Below are 11,990 nucleotides of genomic sequence, written 5' to 3' on the forward strand. Positions count from 1 at the left end.
TTCTGACTACTGTTCAGTCGTGTGGTCGGGTGACACAGAGGGACTTCTGAAAATTGCAATTGGCTCAGAACAGTGCAGTACGGTTGGCCCTTAGATGTACACAGAGAGCTAACATTAATAATATGCATGTTAATCTCGCCTGGCTCAAAGTGGAGGAGAGATTGACTTCATCACTACTTGTATTTGTGAGAGGTATTGAGATGTTGAATTCACTGAGCTGTCTGTTTAAACTACTGGCACACAGCTCAGACACCCATGCATACCCCACGACATGCCACCAGAGATCTCTTCACAGTCCCTAAGTCCAGAACAGACTATGGGAGGCACACAGTACTACATAGAGCCATGACTACATGGAACTCTATTCCACATAAAGTATCTCATGCAAGTAGTAAAATTAGATTTAAAAATGCACCTTATGGAACAGCGGGGACTGTGAAGCAACACAAACATAGACACATGCATACAAACACATAACATATGCACTGTACACATGGATTTTGTGTTGTAGATATGTTGTAGTAGAGTAGGGGCCTGGGGGCACACACTTAATGTGTTGTGAATGTATTTTAATGTTTTTTTAAATTGTATATAACTGCCTTAATTTTGCTGGACCCCAGGAAGTGTACCTGCTCCCTTGACAGGAAATATAATCAGAGATCCATAATAAATACAAATACCCAGAAACACTAATGATTTGAACTCCTCCTCTGCTGCTGCTTGTGGCGCAGACACACTGTAGAGAGACTGTAGACCTGATACGTGTTTTGTAGTTCTCTTTTAAGTAGTTTGTCATCTGCTGCATATGTAGGTTTAGCTAGGTATCTGGTTAATATTTCTGGTTTCTTTTGGATTCTATTCCTCAAATGCTGCAGTTTACAGTACCTAATACAAGAAGTCATTGCCTGAGGCCTAACAGTTTCACATGGGAAGTTATGTTGTCTAGCCTCCTGCGCTAACATTTTACTGTCCTAATTTCCCTACAGCCTTGTTTGTCGAACGTGTCCAGCTGATTAAGGACAACATGATGACCATCAGTTGAGAGCACAAGACACCGTGGCCTTGCTTAGTGACGTGCTGCACCCACCTCTGTCCTTGTCCCTCCACCCGTCTCCAGTTCTTCATCCCTCCAGCCCTCTCTCCAGTCCTTTACCCCTGTCTCTGCCCCCACCCAAACCATCACCATGGGGGCTGAGAAAGACGCCGACACCTTGTCGACTGGCTCCATGCGTCTGAAGCAGGAGATCTCTCTGCTCCACGGGGTCTGCCTCATCGTGGGCAACATGATCGGCTCGGGCATCTTTGTGTCTCCCAAAGGGGTTCTCTTCTACACAGGCTCCTTCGGGCTGTCTCTGGTGGTGTGGGCCATCGGCGGGGTCTTCTCCGTGTTCGGGGCTCTGTGCTACGCCGAGCTGGGAACAACCATCCGCAAGTCTGGGGCCAGCTATGCATATATCCTGGAGTCCTTTGGAGGCTTCCTGGCTTTTATTAGGTGAGGTTCCCCCCTCTTATTCCACTTTCAGATGTATATACAGTGAGGGGAAAAAAGTATTTGATCCCCTGCTGATTTTGTATGTTTGCCCACTGACAAATAAATGATCAGTCTATAATTTTAATGGTAGGTTTATTTGAACAGCGAGAGACCGAATGACAACACAGAAATCCAGAAAAATGCATGTAAAAAATGTAATAAATGGATTAGCATTTTAATGAGGGAAATAAGTATTTGACCCCCTCTCAATCAGAAAGATTTCTGGCTCCCAGGTGTCTTTTATACAGGTAACAAGCTGAGATTAGGAGCACACTCTTAAACGGAGTGCTCCTAATCTCAGCTTGTTATCTGTATAAAAGACACCTGTCCACAGAAGCAATCAATCAATCAGATTCCAAACTCTCCAACGTGGCCAATACCAAAGAGCTCTCCAAGGATGTCAGGGACAATATTGTAGACCTACACAAGGCTGGAATGGGCTACAAGACCATCGCCAAGCAGCTTGGTGAGAAGGTGACAACAGTTGGTGCGATTATTCGCAAATGGAAGAAACACAAAAGAACTGTCAATCTCCCTCAGCTGGGACCATAGTCACCAAGAAAACAATTGGTAACACGCTACGCTGTGAAGGACTGAAATCCTGCAGCGCCCGCAAGGTCCCCCTGCTCAAGAAAGCACATATACAGGCCTGTCTGAAGTTTGCCAATGAACATCTGAATGATTCAGAGGAGAACTGGGTGAAAGTGTTGTGGTCAGATGAGACCAAAATCGAGCTCTTTGGCATCAACTCAACTCGCCGTGTTTGGAGGAGGAGGAATGCTGCCTATGACCCCAAGAACACCATCCCCACCGTCAAACATGGAGGTGGAAACATTATGCTTTGGGGGTGTTTTTCTGCTAAGGGGACAGGACAACTTCACCGCATCAAAGGGTTGATGGACGGGGCCACGTACTGTCAAATCTTGGGTGAGAACCTCCTTCCCTCAGCCAGGGCATTGAAAATGGGTCGTGGATGGGTATTCCAGCATGACCCAAAACACACGGCCAAGGCAACAAAGGAGTGGCTCAAGAAGAAGCACATTAAGGTCCTGGAGTGGCCTAGCCAGTCTCCAGACCTTAATCCCATAGAAAATCTGTGGAGGGAGCTGAATGTTCGAGTTGCCAAACATCAGCCTCAACCTTAATGACTTGGAGAAGATCTACAAAGAGGAGTGGGACAGAATCACTCCTGAGATGTGTGTAAACCTGGTGGCTACAAGAAACGTCTGACATCTGTGATTGCCAACAAGGGTTTTGCCACCAAGTACTAAGTCATGTTTTGCAGAGGGGTCAAATACTTATTTCCCTCATTAAAATGCAAATCAATTTATAACATTTTTGACATGCGTTTTCCTGGATTTTTGTTGTTGTTATTCTGTCTCACTGTTCAAATAAACCTACCATTAAAATTATACACTGATCATGTCTTTGTCAGTAGGCAAACGTACAAAATCAGCAGGGGAGCAAATACTTTTTTCCCCTCACTGTAGGTTTCTCATTGAGAGAATCTATTTACCAAAGTACAAAATCTATTTTATGTATAGGGCTTTGAGCATCTATAAAAGCTCTATATAAATTGTAATTTATTCATTAATTCTCTAATTTCTTCTTGTTTTTAATTATCAGGCTGTGGACATCCCTGATGATCGTGGAGCCAGCCTGCCAGGCTGTCATAGCCCTCACCTTCTCCAACTACCTTGTGCAGCCCTTCTACCCCACCTGCACAGCCCCTTACGATGCTGTGAGACTCATAGCAGCAGCCATCATCGGTAAGATGAGCTGAGCTCACTTATTTTCCTCCCTCTGCCTGTTTTGAAGTACGGAGATACTTCCTGAACTTGTCCAATAAGAACACAGATTTCTGTTCTCGGTTGCAAAATGTTTTTCTACTTTGTGCTACTGAACTCAACCCAGAAGTTTGATCACACTACTACATTCCTTTTGATGTTTGTCCTCCCTTAATGCTTACCTGCCCTGCAGGTCTTTAAAGTGCACCTGTGTGTTTACTTTGTAGCTTTCATATCCTGTTGCATTGCTGTGGTTTTCAGGGGAATATGCGTGTGTTTGTGTTCATTTGGAGCCCCTCAAGGTCAGATATGTGCTTTGTTGTCTGACAAACATGGAGAAGGCTCAGAAGGTGTTCTGTTGAATCACGCAGATATAACAAATCAAAGGAGCCTGATGTGGTGTTTAGTTGAATGCCCTCAGGAATTAGGCCATGCTGTCAGTGCTCTTTCTCTCTGGGCCCTGGTTAAACATTCACATTCAAACACTTCCTTCATGAATGATGAGTGAGTAAAGGAGGACTGATTCTCTGGTTAGTGTAAGAGGCTGAGGTCTATGCTGAGGCAACCTGACATCCTATTAGTGAACTGAAAAGCTTTACTTATTTATCGTGTTTTAGGGAAATGAAGTTGCTGTACTAAAAGCTTAGAATTAGTTTTGGGGATTTTGAGTGTCCTTTACATTGTAACGGTATATGCTACACATGGTTACATGTTTCTGAAAAGGTGTGGCTATAACAATACCCTATGTGAAAGAATCCATGTTGCCAAAACACAGGACTTGGTGTACATAAATGCCATAGGCCATAACAACAGCATGATTCTCTTGTCATGGAAGCATTTGGTTGTCGTGTGAAGCCATTGTAGAATGGCCTCTGTAGCTCAATTGGTAGAGCATGGCGCTTGTAACGCCAAGGTAGTGGGTTCGATCCCTGGGACCACCCATACGTAAAAATGTATGCACACATGACTAAGTGGCTTTGGATAAGAGCGTCTGCTAAATGGCATATTATATTATTATAGAAATTCTCCCTGAAGCATAAAAACACTGACCAGCAACATTAGGACCTTGTTCAAACCCTTGATTTAATTTCCGATGTATCTATTCGCACACAACCGCTAATCTGTTTGATGTTCATATTACACTGTATGCCGTCTTGACATGAGTAAAATATGTGTAGTAAGATCCGCCTCTCTTCAACATCAGATTTGGAAATGTTCTGTTTACACTGTCCTTCCATTAGCTTTGGATGTGGTGTGGCCAAAGCCACATTCCTGTTTCCTGTGTGTGCATGCAGCTATTAACATACCATAGAATAGACCAGGGGTATTCAACTCTGAACCTATGAGGTCAGGAGCCTGCTGGTTTTCTGGTCTACCTGATAATTAATTACACACACCTGGTGTCCCAGGTCTAAATCAGTCCCTGATTAGAGGGCAACAATGGAAAAAGCGCAGTGGGAACTGTCTTCGAGGTCGAGAGTTGCGTTATTAAACCCTTCAAACTCAACTCTGGACCTCGACGCCAGTTCCACTGCATTTTTTCATTGTTCACCTCTAATCAGGGACTCGTTTAGACCTGGGAGATCAGGTTGGACAGAAACCCTACGAGGTCCGGATCCTGCTGGTTAATAGTTGAATACCCCTGGTATAGACCAACAAAATAAGGATAGCTATTCAAAACGTTACACTTGTAAATACAGTAAGAGGCTTCAGGCTTATTTTCCTTTCCGGCTCTTTCTGGGATGACCATGCAAAAGCCTTGCACATATCCACTGGGACCAGGGTACATGCCAGTAGAGCGGAAATTGCTATGCAGCACAGTGATTTAAGTCAAATCCCTCACTCTCTGTGCCTGCAGGTGCACACTGTCCTGCTGAATGTTATCTGATGGGGATTACTTTACATGATGGAGGGACTCCTGTTCTCCTGGACTGTAATGTTGTTATCAACTCTCTGTAGTGGTGGATAGAGATGGGTTTATCTGACTAAGTGATAATGCCCTCGACGCCGGTGTTTGGAGGATATATTGGCACGGTTTGCCGGCCCTCGAAAATATGCTAAATGGCTTATTATTATTATTTATAACTTCCCTGCCTGGGCTGATGACAGTGGTTTGCGCAGTCAGATGGAACAGAGTAAATAGGCATTTTAACGTCATAGATTTAGCCGGTGGTAACTTGTGGAATAGACACCAGCTGGAATACGCTTTTAATCAATCAGCATTCAGGATTAGACCCACCCGTTGTATAACTGGAATAATTTCTAAGCCATTAGCCTTATCACACTGTTACTCTGCTTTATTGGTAGCATTTCTAGTTCCACTAACTAGGCTTGCTTTATCAGGTCTGAATCTCTATCCGTTTCTAGTTCCACTAGCTAGGCTTGCTTTATCAGGTCTGAATCTCTATCCATTTCTAGTTCCACTAGCTTGGTGAGTCAGCAAGTTGTTGTACTCATGGTAAACAGATTTTAACCAGGATTGCCATGGTCAATTTCAGGTTTTCTCTATACCTGAGGACTCCCCTGTCAACCACACACACACACACACTGATCTCTCCTCCTTCTAGTTCCCCTGTCAAACCCATACTGATCTCTCCTCCTTCTAGTTCCCCTGTCAAAACCATACTGATCTCTCCTCTTCTCCTCCTCCTCCTAGGTCTCCTAACGTGTGTGAACTGTATGAAGGTGAAGTGGGGGGCCATCCTCCAGGTGGTCTCTACAGTAGCGAAGGTCTTGGCTCTCATCGTCATCATCATCACTGGGATGATCAAGCTGATACAAGGTATGGCACCTGGGGATACACCTGTGTAACCATGACAATGTCCTGCTGCCTTCATGATAGAGCTTTACTTGCTAACCGGTCATATGGGTGTGCCATATTGCTAACCGGTCATATGGGTGTGCCATATTGCTAACCGGTCATATGGGTGTGCCATATTGCTAACCGGCCATATGGGTGTGCCATATTGCTAACCGGCCATATGGGTGTGCCATATTGCTAACCGGCCATATGGGTGTGCCATATTGCTAACCGGCCATATGGGTGTGCCATATTGCTAACCGGCCATATGGGTGTGCCATATTGCTAACCGGTCATATGGGTGTGCCATATTGCTAACCGGTCATATGGGTGTGCCATATTGCTAACCGGTCATATGGGTGTGCCATATTGCTAACCGGTCATATGGGTGTGCCATATTGCTAACCGGTCATATGGGTGTGCCATATTGCTAACCGGTCATATGGGTGTGCCATATTGCTAACCGGTCATATGGGTGTGCCATATTGCTAACCGGTCATATGGGTGTGCCATATTGCTAACCGGCCATATTGCTAACCGGCCATATTGCTAACCGGTCATATGGGTGTGCCATATTGCTAACCGGCCATATTGCTAACCGGCCATATTGCTAACCGGTCATATGGGTGTGCCATATTGCTAACCGGTCATATGGGTGTGCCATATTGCTAACCGGTCATATGGGTGTGCCATATTGCTAACCGGTCATATTGCTAACCGGTCATATTGCTGTTGGTGGTGCATGCGTTGAGTACAGCTGGAAAATAGCTAGGCTATATAACCCAATTCTATAACTCATTAAACAACAGTATATCCAATTAATAACTATAATTCATCGTTACCCCCCCCCCCCCTCTCCTCTGTCTTCTTCAGGCCAGACGCAGAACTTTGAGGATTCGTTTAAGGGTTCTAAAGTGAACCCTGGGGATATGACCCTGGCTCTGTATGCTGCGCTGTACTCCTACTCCGGCTGGGACACACTCAACTTCATCACCGAGGAGATCAAGAACCCGGAGAGGTGAGGAGGGCCCCCCCCCCTCATGATGTTTCTAGAAATACACACAGGAAAATAGACCAAGTTGTTGGCTCCACCATCCCTGCACTGCAATACCTTGTCATTCCTTGACTGTCTTTGTCCGACTGTGGTGGTGGTATATAGAAAAGGAACGTAGGTCCTGCCCGTCTGGTTCCTCTCGAGGTTTGTCTCCCCACAAAGGGTGACCTTGTTGTTTTTATAAAGGGTTCTATCAATTTGTTTATCCATTCCTACCAGGAACCTCCCGTTGGCCATAGGGATCTCCATGCCCATCGTCACAGTGATCTACATCCTGACTAACGTTGCCTACTACACTGTGATGAATGCTGAAACCGTGCTGGCCAGTGAGGCTGTTGCTGTGGTGAGTTCTACTCAGGGTTTGAGGGTATGGATGAGTTGGCAACTGCCATGTGAAGTCAATCATGATCAAGACACACACACACACACACACCATGGTTAAACCATTAGCAGGTCACGAGGTAGGTCTTATTGACAGCATCTGTCCAGTGTAGCTAATTGACCAGCTGTTGCTGTGTTCTCTGGTTCCTCTGAGGCACCAGCTGGACCAGATGCACTGCTCTCCAGTGAGGATAGATCACATGATAACCAGGTTAAGGAAGTCATATAGTTGATGAGGTTGGCTTGTACACAGGACAATGCTAATCAATGATGATCATGTAATTACAGAATGCCCTGAGTAAGGGAGCGTTTTAGGCGCGTTGACAGTAGCTAGCAGAGATGAGGTCAATTCAGGAAGTAAACAGAAAATCCCTATTACAATTTTCTCCATGGAAAGACGCTGAATTGCTGAATGGACTGAATATAAATGGAATTGACTGACTCTGGTTGCTGTATACAAATCACAGCTGTGAACCTATGCTGTTTTCTTTCTCTGCAGACGTTTGCTGATGAGGTGCTGGGCTGGGCTTGGTGGCTAATCCCCTTGTCAGTGGCCATTTCCTGTTACGGAGGACTCAACTCCTCCATCATCGCTGCCTCCAGGCTGTTCTTCGTGGGCTCCAGGGAGGGCCATTTACCCAACGTCCTCTGCATGATCCACGTCAAGCGCTACACACCCATCCCAGCCCTGCTCTTCAATGTAAGTGAATGACGACTTAAATGTCATGTCACACATTGATGGGTGGGTAGTGTGATGTTGCATATATAAGCTTTAAAATAATTATCTCTGTGTAAATCTCCTGGTCAGGTTCAGGTTCTATCCTGTATGGACATTACTAATGTATTTTCCACCCGGGAGCAGTGGCTCCATGACAACGCAACATCAACCATGGGTCCTCCCTACAAAGTCCATGGCCAATGTGTCTCCTGCAGGGCGGCATGTCTCTGATCTAGGATCAGATTGAAGTGTGTTCTGTGTGTCTCCTGCAGGGCGGCATGTCTCTGATCTAGGATCAGATTTATGAAGTGTTCTGTGTCTCCTGCAGGGCGGCATGTCTCTGATCTAGGATCAGATTGAAGTGTGTTCTGTGTGTCTCCTGCAGGGCGGCATGTCTCTGATCTAGGATCAGATTTATGAAGTGTTCTGTGTCTCCTGCAGGGCGGCATGTCTCTGATCTACCTGTGTGTGAAGGACGTGTTCCAGCTCATCAACTACTTCAGCTTCAACTACTGGCTGTTCATCGGTCTGTCCATCGCCAGCCAGATATACCTCCGTGTCAAAGCTCCGGACATGCACCGGCCCGTCAAGGTAAGGTTTTAATACTTATTTTAAGGTGATGCCAAAGCTAAATGTCCCTTCTGGATGGACAATTTAAGTTCTATTATATTTTAAAGATGTTATTAATTGGTATAGAATGTAGCTCAAATCCTTGAAATTACCTTTTCAGTTATATTTTTTTTATCAACTGCTTTGATGAATTTGTGGGAAGATGATGGTTGGTAGATTTCCTCTCCATCTCTTTTGTGCACATGTTTTCTCTCACCCCCTCCCCTCTCCCCAGCTCTCCCTCTTCTTCCCTATAGTATACTGCCTATGCAGTGTGTTCCTGGTTGTAGTACCACTCTACAGCGACACCATCAACTCTCTGGTGGGCATCGGCGTGGCTCTGTCTGGAGCTCCAGTGTACTACGTCTGTATCCACCTGCCCCCCTCCTCCAGACCTGCCTTCCTGGGCAGGATGCTCGGTGAGACCTCTAGCCTTTTCTGTAACCCTAGCCCCGCTCTACCGTCATATGATCAAGTGACACTTTGCTTCTTGAAAGTCCAATATCTTAAACTTGACTGCTGACATGCGAAACATTTTGGGACTGTATCGAGAGTGGACTAATAGTTTGAGTGGACTAATAGTTTGAGTGGATTTTTCCTTTGAGTGGATTTTTCCTTTAACAATGTTACAGGTTGTATTATAATGATTAGAGCTGACGTGCTTCAAGAGGAGAGATTGAAGGGGAATAATAGGTTTGTTTAAAGCCAGCATATACAGTGGGGGAAAAAAAGTATTTAGTCAGCCACCAATTGTGCAAGTTCTCCCACTTAAAAAGATGAGAGAGGCCTGTAATTTTCATTATAGGTACACGTCAACTATGACAGACAAATTGAGGGGAAAAAATCCAGAGAATCACATTGTAGGATTTTTAATGAATTGATTTGCAAATTATGGTGGAAAATAAGTATTTGGTCAATAACAAAAGTTTCTCAATACTTTGTTATATACCCTTTGTTGGCAATGACACAGGTCAAACGTTTTCTGTAAGTCTTCACAAGGTTTTCACACACTGTTGCTGGTATTTTGGCCCATTCCTCCATGCAGATCTCCTCTAGAGCAGTGATGTTTTGGGGCTGTCGCTGGGCAACACGGACTTTCAACTCCCTCCAAAGATTTTCTATGGGGTTGAGATCTGGAGACTGGCTAGGCCACTCCAGGACCTTGAAATGCTTCTTACGAAGCCACTCCTTCGTTGCCCGGGCGGTGTGTTTGGGATCATTGTCATGCTGAAAGACCCAGCCACGTTTCAGCTTCATTGCCCTTGCTGATGGAAGGAGGTTTTCACTCAAAATCTCACGATACATGGCCCCATTCATTCTTTCCTTTACACGGATCAGTCGTCCTGGTCCCTTTGCAGAAAAACAGCCCCAAAGCATGATGTTTCCACCCCCATGCTTCACAGTAGGTATGGTGTTCTTTGGATGCAACTCAGCATTCTTTGTCCTCCAAACACGACGAGTTGAGTTTTTACCAAAAAGTTCTATTTTGGTTTAATCTGACCATATGACATTCTCCCAATCCTCTTCTGGATCATCCAAATGCACTCTAGCAAACTTCAGACGGGCCTGGACATGTACTGGCTTAAGCAGGGGGACACGTCTGTCACTGCACGATTTGAGTCCCTGGCGGCGTAGTGTGTTACTGATGGTAGGCTTTGTTACTTTGGTCCCAGCTCTCTGCAGGTCATTCACTAGGTCCCCCCGTGTGGTTCTGGGATTTTTGCTCACCGTTCTTGTGATCATTTTGACCCCACGGGGTGAGATCTTGCGTGGAGCCCCAGATCGAGGGAGATTATCAGTGGTCTTGTATGTCTTCCATTTCCTAATAATTGCTCCCACAGTTGATTTCTTCAAACCAAGCTGCTTACCTATTGCAGATTCAGACTTCCCAGCCTGGTGCAGATCTACAATTTTGTTTCTGGTGTCCTTTGACGGCTCTTTGGTCTTGGCCATAGTGGAGTTTGGAGTGTGACTGTTTGAGGTTGTGGACAGGTCTTTTATACTGATAACAAGTTCAAACAGGTGCCATTAATACAGGTAACGAGTGGAGGACAGAGGAGCCTCTTAAAGAAGTAGTTACAGGTCTGTGAGAGCCAGAAATCTTGCTTGTTTGTAGGTGACCAAATACTTATTTTCCACCATAATTTGCAAATAAATTCATAAAAAATCCTACAATGTGGCGCAGTGGTCTAAGGCACTGCATCGCTGTGCCACTAGAGATCCTGGTTTGTGTCCAGGCTCTGTCGCAGCCGGCCGCGACCGGGAGACCCATGGGCGCTGCACAATTGGTCCAGCGTCGTCCAAGGTAGGGGAGGGTTTGGCCGGCATGGATGTGGGTTTGTTTCCCACGGGGGGCCAGTATGAGAAGAAAAAAAAACATGTATGCATTCACTAACTGTAAGTCGCTCTGGATAAGAGCGTCTGCTAAATGACTAAAATGTAGTTGGGGGCACTATAAAAGTTGTAACACTTTGCTCTGATGAGCTGTGCTTGGTTTTGACACTTCTTGGTTGTATTTCCTTTACTCAGACGTGATCTCCCTGAACACCCAGAAGCTGTGTCTGTGCTGTGTGGTCTCACCTGACCTAAACCTGGACAACATCCCTGAGGAGAAGCTGGAGTAAGGGCTAGATGGAAGGTGTGCAGGGATGGAGGGAGACACCAAGCCATAGGGTGGAACATACAGCCCACCACCATAGCTACACTCCACTGACCTCCTCTCCACAACACTTATCGAGAAGCTGTTTTTCTTCTTTTTTTTACCCCGGACCTGGATTTCCTATGGGACTGCACAGTGAGTGTTGTGTTCAGTGTTATGGTTGGCCTGAGGAAAGCCACTTTCTACTGCTGGTGACCCACTACATCCACATGCAAACAGCACAATGTAGTTCACGCCTACTAGTTACACCTATGGAGACTGTCAACTATGGAGACTGTCAACTATGGACGTTGAACCATAAAAAAATTAAAAAAGCTAGAAACCCAAATGGAGATTTTAACAGGATGTACTACTGACCATTTAGGAGGAGGTTTTCAAATAGCAGGACCTACTGACCAAAGATTAGGTTTGAAGTTAGTGGAGATTGAAGTGTCTGTTGCTTTATCTAGAT

The 11,990-nt window shown here is 45.3% G+C and overlaps 1 protein-coding gene across 1 annotated transcript; it reads left to right on the forward strand.

The window, feature by feature from the left end:
• Window positions 1-1,169: 1,169 nt before the first annotated feature.
• Window positions 1,170-11,504, forward strand: LOC311132663 (Y+L amino acid transporter 2-like; the record flags this gene model as incomplete). The annotated part of the gene is made up of 9 exons (XM_084165927.1): window positions 1,170-1,492; window positions 3,158-3,300; window positions 5,975-6,100; window positions 6,992-7,136; window positions 7,392-7,515; window positions 8,053-8,253; window positions 8,713-8,862; window positions 9,116-9,299; window positions 11,410-11,504. Exons 1-9 carry the CDS (start codon window positions 1,185-1,187, stop codon window positions 11,502-11,504), a joined length of 1,476 nt encoding a protein of 491 aa, XP_084022053.1. The 5' UTR covers window positions 1,170-1,184.
• Window positions 11,505-11,990: the final 486 nt, after the last annotated feature.

This window comes from Coregonus lavaretus (genome assembly GCF_964263955.1).
Source record: "Coregonus lavaretus genome assembly, chromosome: 7".
NCBI classification, from domain to species: domain Eukaryota; kingdom Metazoa; phylum Chordata; class Actinopteri; order Salmoniformes; family Salmonidae; genus Coregonus; species Coregonus lavaretus.